We start from the raw sequence: 15035 nt of genomic DNA on the forward strand, positions 1-15035 counted from the left end.
CTCTGACTCCCAGCTGAAGTCCCAGGGGACCTTTGGGATACTGTGTACCAGCCTTCATGAGTGGCTGAGTGAGTGAGTGAATGACTGAGTGAGTTGGTGGATGAGTAGGTGAGTGAATAAGTGAGTGAAGGAGTGATTGAGATGAGTGAGTGGGTGAGTGAGTGGGTGAGTGAGTGGAGGAGTGAGTGAGTGAGTGAGAGTAAGTGAGTGAATGAGAGTGAGTGAGTGAGTGGAGGAGTGAGTGAGTGAGTGAGTGAGTGAATGAGTGAGTGGGTGAGTGAGTGAGTGAGTGGGTGAGTGAGTGGGTGAGTGAGTGGGTGAGTTAGTGGGTGAGTGAGTGGGTGAGTGAGTGGGTGAGTGAGTGGGTGAGTGAGTGAGTGGAGGAGTGAGTGATTGAGAGTAAGTGAGTGAATGAGAGTGAGTGAGTGAGTGGAGTGAGTGAGTCAGTGGGTGAGTGAGTGATTGAGTGGGTGAGTGAATGCGAATGGGTGAGTGAGTGGAGGAGTGAGTGGGTGAGTGAGTGGGTGAGTGAGTGGAGGAGTGAGTGCTTGAGTGGGTGAGTGAGTGATTGAGTGATTGAGTGAGTGAGTAAGTGAGTGAGTGAGTGAGTGAGTGGGTGAGTGAGTGGAGGAGTGAGTGAGTGAGTGAGTGAGTGAGTGGGTGAGTGAGTGAGTGAGTGAGTGGAGGAGTAAGTGAGTGAGTGAGTGGGTGAGTGAGTGAGTGAGTGGGTGAGTGAGTGAGTGGAGTGAGTGAGTGGAGGAGTAAGTGAGTGAGTGAGTGAGTGGGTGAGTGAGTGGAGGAGTGAGTGAGTGAGTGAGAGTAAGTGAGTGAATGAGAGTGAGTGAGTGAGTGAGTGAGTGGAGGAGTGAGTGATGGAGTGATTGAGATGAGTAAGTGAGTGAGTGGGTGAATGAGTGAGTGGAGGAGTGAATAAGTGAGTGAGTGGAGGAGTGAATAAGTGAGTGAGTGGAGGAGGGCACAAGGGAAGGGCTGGCTACCTGGGGTGAGCTGGCCCACAATCCACCAGCACTCACCTACTTGGGCTCATCCATGCATTTATCTGGAGAAAGAAGCCAGTGACTGGGGTCAGTGCCTGGACACCTCCCTAACCCAAGAATTCCTCCCTATAGCCCCCTGAGCTGGTCCCCTCTGAGCCCCCAAGTGAAACCACGCCACTTCACCCCAATAGGTGCCATTCAAAGGACCTGCTCCCCACTCCAGGGCCTGCCGCCTCCCACCGGGCCCCCTGGGTCACTGCTGGCCACACCACAGGCGTTTGTTTGCTTAGTCAGTGGACATGGGTGGAGTGTTCTGGGTCCCAGGGCCACCGACCAAGGGGTGAGGGGTTCAGGGGTCAGTGGACCATGCCCTAGCACACCCCAAACAGGAGACAGCTTGTCAGCCAGCCTTTAATCCGAGGTAATCCCCTCCCTGTGGATTGAGGGCCCTCACCGCTCCGGGGCAGGAAGACAATGGAATCCTCTGTGAAGCCCTGGGCCTTGGCGAAAGCAGCAAATTTCTCCTTAAACTCGGCCTTGGGGCTCTGGGTCCGGCCTGGCAGGGCGGGGGAGAAGCAGAGGGCAGCCTCAGGGTGGCTACCGCGGGGTGGCAGCACCCTGCGCCCGCGTCCGCCCCGCGGTGGGGCACATACTGTAGAGGGTGGCCAGGCGGAAGTCGCGCCCGGTTCCTTTGAGGCCTTCGGTGTGCAGCAGGGCATACTGGTCGTAGTCTGTCTCCACCACCCAGATCTGATGGTCGCCGCCCCAGCCTGCAACCGCAGAGGCCCTGGTTGGGGCACCGTACCCCAAGCCCCTAGTTTGCCCTTGTGCCGCCTCCCCAGCCCTTCTGCCAGCATGAACCCCCCAGCCCTCTCTGGAGTCCGGTACCCCGCAGCCAAGGAACCTGGGGTCAGGGAGGGGCAGACTGTCAGAGAGGTAAGGAGGTCGACCCATCATCCTTCCGGGCAAGGGTGGGGTTACAGGGTTGGGGGTGCCAGGGGCACTGTGTGCAGGGGTGTGGGAAGGACTTGGTGGGCTGCCTTCGGGCGCCAAGAAGAGGGGACATCCGGTCACAGACCTGGAGGGGTTTGGCAGGAGGCGGGCTTCAAAGAAGCTCCAAGTCAGGGGCAGAAAGATTGAGGGTTCCTGCCCACCTGAGGGGCTGCCCCACCCCTTGAGCTGCGCAGAACCCAACCACTGAGCACCGCCCCCTACCCCGCCCACCTGACAGTGCACCCCGCCTCCTAAGCGAGGGCCGCCCCCTCCCTGAGCGTGCACAGACCCCGTCACCCAGTGTGTCCCGCCCACCTGAGCAGGGGCAGACCGCCCTGTCTCCCCCAAACAGCCCACCCCCCAGGAGGGAGCTCCCGCACAGGCGCCTCGCTCAAGAGGGGCCCTGGGCTGCAGGTGGAGGTGCACTCACGCGGGAGCTGGTAGCTGTAGTGGCCCGCGGGCCCAGCCGGCCGCAGCACCAGGGTCCTGGTCTCACACTGGTTGTTCCTGCCGTGGGTCACTTCGGTCAGGGTCAGGGGTCAGGCCCGGAGCGCCCCCTCACCGCTCCTGGGGAACCCGCCCGCGCCAGCCCACCTGACAAAGGTGGAGGTGAGGTTGAGGTCACCGTCGGCGGTAAGGGACAGCTCGGACCGGCACATGGACAGCACCGCCTTCTTCTCTCGGATCCATGAGGAATTCGAAGCCAGGCCCGCGCTGAACCAGCGGCCCAGGAACTGCGTGGACGACGGCGCACCCAGTGGGGCCGTGCCCTTGGTGGATCCACGCCCCACGGTGTCCCCTCCCCGTGTCCGGATCGCCCCTCCTCCCCGCAAGCTGTATCTGATTCCCGGGGTCTCTATGCCTGTATCTATCCGGCCTGGAACGGAGGTAGGGTGTGTATCACGACTGCAGGAACACACCCGTGACCGACCAGTGCATGCACACATGAGCAGGTGTTTCTCAGCCCATCAGGGGACAGAGGGCTCAGCCCTGCCAGTTGGCGAAGTGCAGTGGCCCTGCGAAGGGACTCTCCCGGTCACCCTGGGACAGGTGCCCCCTGTCCCGGAAGACCGTCAACTTCTGCCGGGCCTGGGCAGCAAACCCTCACCTTGTCCTGTTGGAAGTTGGGCTGCAGAGAGAGCTGGGCCTGGCCAGGAGTCTGCAGGACCCCCAAGACCCCTAGCAGGACCAGCCCCATCCACAGTGGGCGTCCCACAGCCATTCTCTGGAGCAGGTGCTGGGGTGCGGAGTCAGCTGTGTGGGCAGCGAGCGGAACAGGCAGAGTGCAGCAGGGCTCGTGAGAAACCGATTTATGAGCCCTGCACGGCCGCGTCCCTGCGCCAAGGACAGCCCCTGGAAGCTCGTGATGCTGAGGAGGAGGGCCGGCCGCCCGCCTGGCCCAGCTGCAGCCTCACCCCCCACAGCTGCTTATGCAACAGGGGGGGTGGGGTGGACAACACCGAGCGGGACCCTCCCCACTCCTGCCTCCTCAAGCTGCCCCAAGCTTCCTACCTCCTTGGCCCCCGATCCCCTTGTCCCCCATCACACCTCCTCTGAGACCACTGACCTCAGGGAGACACAGCCCTGTGTGTGCCCCAGAGCACGTCCTGAGGGGTCAGCAGACCCGGGTGCAGGAGAGGCCCAGCCAAGGTAAAGAAACCCGACCTGCGGAGCAGACCGTGTGGAGAGTGCAGGTGCAGCCTGCAGGCGCAGTGGGGCTCCCCTGGGGAGAGGCCCCTGCCCCCTCCACTCTGCATCAGCTGCGTCTTGCTGGCCCTGCCCAGGCTTCCAGAGCTCCACAGCAGCAGCGTGAGCCTGGGTCTCCCCTGCGTCTGGGGGGCTGAGCCAGACTGCTCACAGCTTGCAGGCCTGATCCAGGGGTGAATGGGGCAGATGTGACCTAGGTAGGAAGAGGAGGCCTGGGCACAGTTCTTGGCTGGGGTGGGCAGAGCCCCCAGCCCCAGGCCCCAGGCCCCTCCGGGCAGTGGGCTCAGCTCTGTCTCGGGGATTGGAGGCTGGGTCCCTGGCAGGGAGATCCCCTCCTCTTGACTGCAGTCATCAGAGATGACTGCCGGGAGAGTGTGGGCTCAGGGGCAGCACCCTCATGGAGGCAACATGAACCTTGGGAGGTGGACACCCTGCTCCTCCTGCCCCTCCATCTCCTCAGCACTGGTTGGACTTCCACTGAGGGGACTGGTGTAGGCAGCTGGGCAGGGTGCAGCAGACAATTGAACAAAATAGAGGAAAAAAAACTCAAGCCTCAAGTTGCAATGTTGAAAGATCCTATGAGCAAAACATTGAATGAAGCAGGAAGCATTGAGATAAGAATTTGGAGTCACTGTATCAAAAAGAACCCAGTCGAGGGTAGCGGGAGGGTGGGTTGGAAATGGGGAACCGATTACAAGGATCTACATGTGACCTCCTCCCTGGGGGACAGACAACAGAAAGGGGGGTGAAGGGAGACGTCGGATAGGGCAAGATATGACAAAATAATAATTTATCAAGGGCTCATGAGAGAGGGGGGAGCGGGGAGGGAGGGGAAAAAAAGAGGACCTGATGCCAAGGGCTTAAGTGGAGAGCAAATGCTTTGAGAATGATGAGGGCAAAGAATGTACAGATGTGCTTTACACAATTGATGTATGTATGGATTGTGATAAGAGTTGTTTGAGCCCCTAATAAAATGTTTAAATGAAAAAAAAAAAAGAACCCAGTCAACATTCCACCATGTGAGCAAGACCCAGTGGGCTGAGGGAAGACGTTCCACTGGCTGGAAGTGATCATGCTGGAACCCACTCCAAAAACAGGTGACCCAAGAGAATGCTCAAGTTATCGAACAGTATCATTGATGTCACATGCAAGCACAATTTTGCCGAAGGTCATCCCACATGGTTGTGACCGTGCACAGACGAGGACATGAGCAAGGGTTATCATTGCCGATGTCAGATGGGTCTCAGTGATGGCCGAGAACATCAGAAAGATAGTTGCGTGTGTTTCACTGACTACACAAAGACATTCGTCTGTGTGGACCATAACAGACTATGTAGCCTGAGGAGAGCGGGAGTTCCGGAACATCTCATGGGTCAAGAGGCAGTTGTTTGAACAGAACAGGGGAATACTCCATGGTTTAAAGTCAGGAAAGCAGTGTGCTAGGGTTGTATTCAAACTGTGCAAGCCTAGCACATATCACAGAATCTGGATTACAGGAAGAAGAGTGTGCATCAGGATGGGAGGAAGGCTTCAGATGACACACCTTGCTTGCTGGCAGTGAGGAGACTTGAAGCCCTTGACGATGGAGATCAAGGACCGGAGCCTTAAGTGTGAACCGCAACTCAATGTAAAGAAACCAGACTCCTCACCACTGGACCCACTGACGACACCCTAATCAATGGAGAGACGGTTGACATGGTCAAGGATTCCCACAACCAGTGCCCAGAAGCAGTCGAGAAATCCAACAAGGCATCGCCTTGGGCACATCTGCCGCACAGGACCTCTTTAAAGTGTTGAAAAGCAAGGCAGTTACCTTTAAGGCTTAGGTGTGCACGACCCAAGCCAAGGTCTTTTCCATCACCTCCTATGTACGTGAAAGTTGGACGTTGAGTGAGGAGGACCGGGGAATATCCTCGTGGGTGAGACCGAAACCTCCGCCACAAGAACGGGTTGTCTGTCTTGGAAGAAGGACAGCGGAATGCCCTGGAGAGGTGAGGATGCTGAGACTCATGTTCTTTGGACACATTGTCAGCAGAGACCTGTCCCTGGAGAAGGACGTCAGCTTCCTACAGCAGAAGTTGGGGGGGGGGGGCGGGGAGAGGCAGGCCCTGAGGAGAAGGGCGGCCGCAGCCATGGGCTCTAACGGGAACAGTGGTGAGGGCACCAGGACTAGGCGGGGTTTCCTTCCGTTGTCCATCGGGTTCCTGTGGGTCAGATCGAGGAGACCGCGCCTGATGACAGCAACACAAACAAACTTGAAGAGCCTTTGAAGACCACCCCGTTCTCCTCCGTGGATCACGGAAAGGAGACTGAATGCATTGAGCAATTAAATCCCGGCAGTCTCCCTCCCTGTTTTTAAATTTTATTTTCCCACTCCATCTTCCCACCAACTTTGTTGAAGCCCCCTCCCAGTCACCACGAAGGGTCCCCGGTGGGGCAATGGGCTTCGAGCCGCAAAGACGAGGCTGTGGACCCCGTACAGACCGACAGTCTCAGAAACCCACAGGGCAGCTCTGTGCTGTGGGCGCGCCGCGAGTCAGGATGGACGCGTGGAGGTGGACCTGGCCATATTGGCAATAGGTGGGAACGGCCTCACAGTCCAAACCCAGTGAAAGGCTTCATCGGGGTACACTACTCAGCCCCCAGGAGACCAGGGCTCCGGCCCTGCTCACGGCAGGGGGGGGGGGGGCGGGCCTTGACAGCCTTCCCCGGAGAGGCCGGCGTCAGTGCCTGGTGTGGAAGGACAGGCGCTGTCCCGAGCGGTTTGTGGGCACCCGTGTGGGAGGGCTGCGGGTCAGATGTTCAGGAAACAGCAAGCTTCTCTTCACGATGCCCGTGGACATGGGGCTGCAACCTGCTGGACAGCAGCGAGCACAGCAGATGCATGAGGTGAGAGGTGGCCCCACAAGCTCCAGTCCTGTGGCTGAAGAGGATGTTCTTGTTACGTTCGCCAGGCCCCGGGTGCAGGGCTCCTGGTGCCACCCCTGTTGTGTGGCCTGAGGGGCAAGCACACAGTGGGAGAGGCATGCTGGGTGTCCACTGGCAACCACAAGACAGACGGACACCAACTGCCTGAAGCCTGCTCTCAGAGGAGGTGTGGCCCTCTTGCAGCAGCAAAGGGATGAGGACACCCCCCAGGAGAAGGGGGAGCCCCCCACTCCTGCATGGCCCCCACCCACTCTCCAGAGCCCCCTGGCCCTGCTATTGTCCTGGTTCTTCAACCTTGAGGATCCTGTGGTCCCAAGGCAAGGGCACCCCAAGAATGAGCAGTGAGAAAGCCCTGGGACAAGGTGGGGGGCCCAGGACGAAGGGACCTGGGAGTGTGGGGAAGGTCAGGACAGGTAGGCCAGTGTGGGTGTGGGAGAGGTCCAGGGCAGGGGCATGCAGGACAGGGGGAACTCTGGTGTATGAGGGGATGGTAGCCCAAGAAAGGGGGTCCCAGTGTGTGAAGGGGGTGACCTGCATGTTTGCTGCCCTGAGGTGAGATGGAGTCCTTACTCAGGATGGGGCCCACTGACCCCCTCACTCCCCTAAGCTGGGCTCTGAGTGGGGGGCTTCGAGGAAGGCCTCCAAAGGGGTCCTGAGCAAGGGGCCCTCCTGAGGCGGCAGGACCCCCCGGGTCAGCCCTCCTGCAGGGCTTGCCCGAGTCTGCAGTGACGTATGTGTGTTGGGAGGTGGGTGGGTGGAGCCTCCCCCAGACTTGACCTTCAGGGACAGTCCGTGCCCTGTCCAGCGGGCGGTCTTGCGACCAGGCTCAGGCTCACTGGTTACTTGAGATCAGTACAGGCACATCCCACTCTCCCCAGGCTGCCCTTCACGGCTGGTCGGCTCCTCAGGGCTCTGCAGCCGTGGGTCGTGGCCCATGCAGCGTGGCACCTGCTGACCGGTACAGCGGCTGCAGACAGTGCTCTGTCCCTGGGCGCCCCCGATGGATCCGCCCACTGTCTGTCTCCTCACCGTGCCCGGAACATTATCAGAAGGAGGGGAGGGCAGTGACCTGGCTCTCAGAGGGGCCCTGATGGACAGGTCTGGGCTGTGTTACCTGGGCTGGGGAGTGGGCACAGGGCCGGAGCTGCCAAGGACCCTGACAGTGTGCCTCTAGCCCCCCCCCCAATGACCCCTCTGTCCCTCTCAGCCTGGGTGACCCCAGACACTCAGGACAAGTCGGGTTGAGGGCAGTGGCAGGGGGAACGGGGGAGGGACGCCAAAGGGTTAAATGGGGATAAGTGTCTGAGAGCTGCCCCCATCCACGCCAGCCTGGGGGTGTCTAATGAGGCTGATGCTTGGGGTGCTCCATCCCCCTCAGTCCTCCCTAAGGGTCCGGCCTAACCCTGTCCGACCTTCCATGTTGTCTTATGTAAGGGGCTTCTCCAAGCCCAGCTGTGTCAACTTCCAGCCAGGAAGCTGGGCTCTGCAGGGAACCACCCCCACTGCAACTTTCCCTTCCCAGGAAGAGACCCCTGGCCTTTCACTCACTGGCTCTGCCCCCGGCTGCCTGCAAGGCCCAGCACCTCCAGCCGGAGCCCTCTCCCACCTACAGGCCTGCAGGACCAGCAGCCCCGCCCAAGAGAGCTCTGAACACTGACCTGGGCACCCCAGTCCCCCCCTCCGACCTCTCCTGCTGCCTTCTGCCCATGCCATTAGCGCCCACCCTGTTCCTGAACCCCCAGACCCAGCCTTTTCTCCTCAGACCCTGTCCTTGTTGGCCCACTCTGGCCAGGCCTCCAGATGAACCCCTCTCTCTGAGGGCTCTGGGGCCTCCCTCTGTCTCTCTGTGCAGGCCCCAGGCACCAAACTGGTCTTGAGCAGGACAATGGAGCCCACTGTAGGCAGGGTGGGCCTGGGCAAATCAGGAACGCCTCCTCTACCCCAACCCCACCCCTCTTTCCTGCCCCCACCCAGTCCGCTGTAGGCCCCACCCTTCCCTCCACCCCTTGCCCTGCCCTGGCAAGGCCAGCAGACCCCAAGAACCCCCCAGCCCACAGCCGTCGAGTCCGTTCTGACTCATGGGGCCTTGAAGGACAGGGTAGGACAGGGTAGCCCCTGTGGGTTTCCCAGACTGCTGCTCTCGAAGGAGTAGGAGGCCCACCTTTCTCCTGCGGAGCGGCTGGTGGTTCAAACTGCTGACCTCATGGAAGACAGCCCAGCGCGTGGCTGCTGAGCCACCGGGCTCCTCAGAGCTCTCCGACCCACCGACCGTGGCAGAGGGGAGCTGGCTGCCCCCACCGCCCAGCCCCAGAACAGCCCTTGCACAAGTGGAGACCCCAACGGCTAATGGCTAATCTCGCGCTGACACACACCCCCCGCCCCGGCCCACTGGCTGCAGGGACCCCAGCTGCCTGCTCCTGACAGAAGACCCCATGCCCACGTGGAGCTGCGCTGCCTGCCGACGCATGTTGCTTGTTCCTGGGATGGGGTTGACAGCGTGCTTTGAGCCTTGGGGTGCAGGTCTCCCGACAGTGATGGTGGAGACAGTGATGGTCTCTGTGAGGAGTCCTCCCTTTCCCCACCTGTTTCCACTAGGCCTAAGGCATCTTTCCTGACCCCAAGCCCAAGCGTGGCCTCACTGCCGACTGGGGTGGAAGTGCCCCAGGGTGGCTTTAGCTCAGGGCACTTCCCTCGCAGAGGCCAGCCTCCAGGGGCAGGCCTGGACCTCTGACCTTGTCCCAGAAGACATGGGCCGAGACGTGGCCGAGACACAACCCAGCCTCACTCACGTCTGGGGGCAGGGTCACATCCAGCACAACTGGAGGGTGGCTGACTGCGGAGTACTGGGGATCGCTCCTCCTCGAGGGGCGCCCGTGGCTCTGCCCATCACAGCCCACCTGTGTCGGGCCAAGAAGAGCCCCGTTTTTGCCACATGTGAAACTGTGCTTGCCCTCTAGCCCCCCTCAGGTACTGAGGACGCCTGGGCCTGGGTAGGGGGCACCACAGGTGCTCTGCATTGGACTGTGACCCCCACACGGTGCCCCAGACCCTGTGACCAGGACTGTGCGCGAAAGGAGGGTCTCCACAGATGGCCTATTACCCTGAGGGCCCTGAGGGTGTGAGTGGGGGCCTGTCAGGAGAGGAGAGGTGGGGAGAGAGACACACAGAGAGACCTGGGAGAGAGGCTGCCCTGGAGCCACAGACGGAGGCTGAGGGCTGGGACAGCCTTGAGGAGCCTGATGTGGGACTTTGGCTCCAGCGACGAGTGTGACGTGTCACCATCATTGTCCGAGGGCATCCAGTTGGGGTACTGGCTCCTCAGTGGTCCAGGTAGCCCCAGGAGGGACTGCCCACAAGCAGCCAACTCCGCCAGTGCCTTCTCTCTGCTGCCCCGAGGGTGGGGCACAGCCAGGGCCACTGGCTGCCTCCAGCCCAGGCACGCAAGGGGCCTGCTGGACTCCTGTGATCCGGGGTCTCTGGCTCCGGGCCAGGGGCTGACAGAATGGAAAATCCTCCCTGTTCTTCCCCACAGGGCCGCCGGGCCGCCCACATTCCTCCTGGGTTGGGGGGCAGGCTCCCCAGGAGTCCCCCTGCAGGCATCTGGAAGAAACACAAAGAGACAGTGTGTCTCCGGAGGAAGGGAGGGTGTGGGCGCTGGGGAGGGAGGGTGGACACACTGTCCCAACCTCCCTGGGAACCTGCTGCTTGGCCTCCACACCCCTTCCCCAGCCCACTCCCACTTACTGGGTGCTAGGCCAGGTGCCCTTCCCCTGGGCACACAGGGGGTAGTGGCCAGGCTAGAGCAGCACCGGGCACAGGACGGGGTTAGGAAGGTGCCTTCAGGATTGGGCCTGGGCCTCTGTGTCCAACCCTGGACTGGTGGCCATTGGGTGTGGCTGGGGGTGTCTGTCCCAGTCAGATCCCCTTCCTAGCCCCAGGCTGCCCCCTGGGCGATAGGACCTGCGTTCCACCAGTTGAGGGTGCCTGAACTAACCAGGGGTCAGGCAGTCTGGACCACCTTGTGGCACTTGGGGTGGGAGGGGGCCGTTAGTGGCAGTGGGAAGGGGTCTGTCCATCTTCCTTGGATTGTGTCTGCTCCCCCTGCTAGGGACAGTCTGGCCAGTCGGTTGTGGCCCTGCTGTCACTGACTCTCACACATGCCAGTGCCCAGGCTAGGTCAGAGGCCCCCACACAGCCAGAGGCCATCTTCCACTGTGCTTGCACCTCAAGGACATGGTGGTCGGGCGGCATTTAGGGAGAGGCCGCAGGCGCTGGAGCACTCCAGGGCGAAGGGGCGAGAGGCTGAGCCGGAGGCCAGCCAGGCGGCAAGGTGGGGGGCTCAGGACCCAGCAGTGTGTTCGACAGGGCTAGAATTCTGAGACGGGACCTCGGTTCTGTGGCCAGGAGGCAGCCCCTGGCCCCCACCGCCTAGCACCCTCTGGGAAACAAGTGTGGGTGCTGGGAGCCTGCAGGGTCTCACAGAAGGCCTGGCTCAAGTGCACACAGTGGGCCTGCGGACACATATGGGGCCGAACCTCCTCCACCCCGTCCTCCCACCATGCCCAGACCAGCACCCCTTCCCCATCCCCAAATTGCTGGCTATGCTCAGCTGGTCACATTGTCTACTCAAAGCCTTGTCCCTACATGGTGGGGAGGCAGGGTACGGGGGCAGGAGGAGCTGTGTTATCTTCCTAGATCCCACCCCTCACAGCGCCCCCCCCATGCAGTTCAGGAACTCTCCCCCGGCCTTTGACCCTATGCCTGACCCCTCCTCTCCACCCCACTCCCACTCCGGGGTCCCAGGTGGCTCAGGGGCCTTGTTGAAGGGGGTGAGAAGTTACGGGGACACTGGCCGGGGCTAGGCCTGCCCTCAGCCCTCTCAAGTGGGGCCAGCCTGGGGGCTAGAGAATGCACTCCCCCTTGCCCCTGGCTTGGGGCCCGGCTTCCTGTCCCCCAATGGAAAGCAGTGGCTTTGCCACAATGTCTAGGCACAGAGGCAGCAAGCCTACCTGGCCACCCTGGGCTGGCTGGGAAGCCACAAGTTACTGCCCAGACCCCATGTGGGGGACTCCTCAGGGGCCTATCTCCACCAGGTGACCCCACCAGGTGGCCGACATCTGGCCACTTGCCCTTGGAACCTGCTGGTTCTCATGGGACTAAACGAAACCTTCGGGAGTGTGGCTCTGCATGGAAGTCAGGGCTTTGTGTTTTCAAGAAGTGACACTGGCCTTAGCCGGGCAGCAGGGAGACCAGGATGAGCTGCCACGGGCTGGCCCTGGGACAGAGGTCTGGGCAGTAGAGTTTGGCAGTGGATTGACTGAGCCTTATACAGAGCGGCCTGACGTAATTCAGCGAGTGGCCGCCAGGGGGAGACCCCTTGCAGCCCAGGACTGCGCTTTGCGAGGGGGGGGGGGAAGGGGGGAATGCGGGGGAGCCACGTCCTTTGGGAGTAAGGCTGGGGGAAGGGGGCAGGGACAGGGCGGGAGGGAGGGAGACCAGGGGGAGGGAGACAGAGGGAGATATGAGACAGGACAGGAAGACCTTAGGTTTGGTGGTGGTGGAGAAGCAAAGATGATGAGACCCTGGGGGGCACCTGGGGCCAGCTGGGGAGGACACTGCCCCTGGCCACAACGGTTTCCTTTCCCCAAGGGGGTGGGTGAAGGGTCTGTTCAGAGTGGCTGTGCAGGAGGCTTCCCTCCCCCGCAGGCTACATCAGCTGCAGGACACCAGTCCTCCCCTCCCCCCACTCCAGAAGCTGGGCCAGGAGGAACCAGCAGAGAGGCCACTTTGGGGAACTCTGTGTGTCAGGTCCCAGTGCCCCGGGGTGGGGGTTGGGGTGGGGGTGGGGGGCTGGACAGGAAATCTCACTGGGAGGGGTGTTGGCTGCTCATGGCAGTGGGGTGTCCTTATGGTCACCTCCAAAGTTGTGGCTTTAGTGTCTGGGCTCAGGCTCACCTTCTGGCCCTGAAGGGGCAGCTGACAGGGCCTTAGCTGAGGTTTGGGGTGTCTGGTCTCCAGGAAGCTCTGGGGAACAGTGCCCAGCGAGGGGAGGGGGCAGCCAGGGTGCTGAGGGCATAAGTCCTTCCAGGGATGCTCCCCCACCCCAGGGAGATGGGATTTGGCCCAAGCCTCCTCTAGAAACCAACATCCAAACCAACCATGGAGCCAATTCCCAGTCACGTGACTCGCGGGGCAGGTGCTGGCTTTGTCTTTCTGTAGCAGAGCCTCTGGTGGGTTTGAACCGGAGACTGTGGCCAGCTATCATACACTGGTGATGTCCCCACCTCAGGCGCTAGACTGGGCATTCTGCAGAGTTCATGAGGTCACATGAGTGGGGGGGGGCTGGTCCCAGCTGACACAGAAGGAAAAGACAGGGGGAGCGTGCAGCTGGGCCATTCCTTACACACCGGAGCACACGGGGCAGCAAAAGCCGGTCTCCCATCACCCTGGGCTGTGTGCAGGCAGCAGGAGAGCCTGGGACCCCCGACAAGGCATGGAGATGGTGGATGACCCCAGGGCTGGCTCCTTTCAGTGGGGGGTGGGGAGGGAGCTGTTGAAGTCCCTGCCCTTGGTCATTCCAGAGCCCGCTTGGCAGGCTATTCACACAATTAAACACTGTGTGTGTGTGTGCGCGCACGCGTGTGCTGGCTTCAGTATCACCGGGCAGACAGCCCTCCTCTCAGCCCCAGGGGCCACCATGCATGACTGCCGTGACAGGCTGCTGTCCACCAGGGCTGGGGCTGGTGACTAGTTGAGGCCCCTTGCTGCACCCCAGGGAACTTCACTAAACACAGACATCCAGGCAGAAAGTCTGTTCCCTCTCAGCACCTCCATCCAGGTCGCCACCCCCACCCCAAAGACCCCAGCCCCCATGATGACCACCTGGCCAGGCCAGTCTCCAGGGACTCCAGTCCTGGTCCCTGGGCACGCCCAGTTTGGAGAACAAAAGGGAGTCTGAGGAGCAAGGTCAAGGCTGGAGGGAGTGGGGTTTCCCGCAGAACCCCTGGTCCGGCTGTGGGGGCGGGAGAACACCTGGCAGCACAGTTCTCCACCTTCAGAACAGAGGCTCTTCCTCATGAGGCCGGGATCGGCCTGTGTCTTAGAAAAAATGTAACAAGATGATCCCTTTGGGGTCCCCTAAACCAGCACCACCTTCTCAGGGGACCTCCCTGCTGTGGCTGTCACCGGCCCAGTGGGGGCCCTCGGGAAGCTGCATTGGGACTGGGGTTTGTTTGGGGACCAAGACAGGAGTCATCCCGAGGGTCTGGTCCCCACAGAGGTGGGTTACACTCGGCTCTTTTGTTCTCTGAACCCGAGCTGTTTCCGTGGCTGGTATTTTTGGACCACCGTCACGTGGTCACCACGATCATGCCACTGCTGGGCTCCACCTGCTTGCCCATCCGACCCCCGACCGCCTGGACAGGCAGTCACAGGGCAGTCATGCTGTTGGGACCACGGCCAGCTGGGAGGGGTCCTTGGGAAGGGCCTCTCCCCATTTAAGGCTTCTGGGGCCAGCCTTCACCATCATATCACTGCCCACTCCCAACCGTGGACCCCGCTCTGTGGGGTGAGTGGGCCAGACAGCAGGAGCCCCCACCATCCTGTTTACCTCGGGGTGCCTCTGGGAACCCCTGGGCCCACCACCACCTCCACCAGCATTCCTGGGCCTGCCCCCACCCATCCTCTGGCAAGAAGCAGAGAGTCGGGGACAGGAGCCCCAAGGGGCAGTCACAGGCTGGAGGAACTGTTGGTGTAGCGGTCAGGCGCTCTCCTGCCCACAGGATGGCTGGTGGTCCTAGCCCACCAGCCACCCCAAGAGAGACAGCCCTCAGAGGTGCAGAAGGGAGGGAGGCAGGCACCCAGAGGGCTGTGCAGGCCGGCACTCATGGCCAGAGGGCGGTGGGGCAATGAGGACTGGGGACCGGCCCACTGGGGTGGGTGTTAGGCAGTGGTCATCTTTGTGCATGCAGGGCCCAGGTGGTCAGTTCAGAGACATGGGCACGACACTCAGTCCTGCCTCTATGGAGCTGAGCACCAGGCACCCTGGACCTGGTGGGGGTCCTACAGACCCCTGGGTTGACGGTGGGCTTACCCGGCCCCACTCCTGTCCATCCAACGGAGCCTTACCCTCTGCCCACCAGCTCTAGGCCCTGGGGACCTCCAAGGCCGGGGGCCCGCCCGCACCACAGTCACGCTGACCAGGGGTCCCAGTGGGGTGGGGTGACCATTGGTTCCCCGCTCCCCCTCCCCACCCCACCCTCAGGCCCAGACCACGAAGGCTGGAGGCTGGTGAAGTTGTTTATTTGTCTCTGAGGGGATGGCGACGGGGGCGGGAGGCAGAGGTGGTGGCGAGAGATGGGGCTGCAGGGCAGGGGTCCCACTCTCCTTCAGCAGACGCGGGGAGCAATC

At 61.5% G+C, this 15035-nt stretch overlaps 1 protein-coding gene across 1 annotated transcript; it reads right to left on the reverse strand.

Moving 5' to 3' along the window:
- Positions 1–1369: 1369 nt before the first annotated feature.
- On the reverse strand, positions 1370–3213 carry PTGDS (prostaglandin D2 synthase). The gene is made up of 5 exons (XM_075562470.1): positions 3100–3213; positions 2586–2725; positions 2422–2498; positions 1652–1768; positions 1370–1554 (listed from the first exon to the last, which is right to left on the reverse strand). Exons 1-5 carry the CDS (start codon positions 3211–3213, stop codon positions 1370–1372), a joined length of 633 nt encoding a protein of 210 aa, XP_075418585.1.
- Between the last annotated feature and the right edge of the window lie 11822 nt (positions 3214–15035).

Source organism: Tenrec ecaudatus, chromosome 10 (genome assembly GCF_050624435.1).
Source record: "Tenrec ecaudatus isolate mTenEca1 chromosome 10, mTenEca1.hap1, whole genome shotgun sequence".
Taxonomy (NCBI): domain Eukaryota; kingdom Metazoa; phylum Chordata; class Mammalia; order Afrosoricida; family Tenrecidae; genus Tenrec; species Tenrec ecaudatus.

Coding starts and splice junctions, on each gene's coding strand:
- PTGDS (XM_075562470.1), bottom strand. CDS start 3,213: ATGGCTGTGGGACGCCCACTGTGGATGGGGCTGGTCCTGCTAGGGGTC. Junction 2,499..2,585: donor CTCACCTCCACCTTTGTCAG/GTGGGCTGGCGC, acceptor GACCCACGGCAG/GAACAACCAGTGTGAGACCA. Junction 1,769..2,421: donor CTACAGCTACCAGCTCCCGC/GTGAGTGCACCT, acceptor CTGCGGTTGCAG/GCTGGGGCGGCGACCATCAG.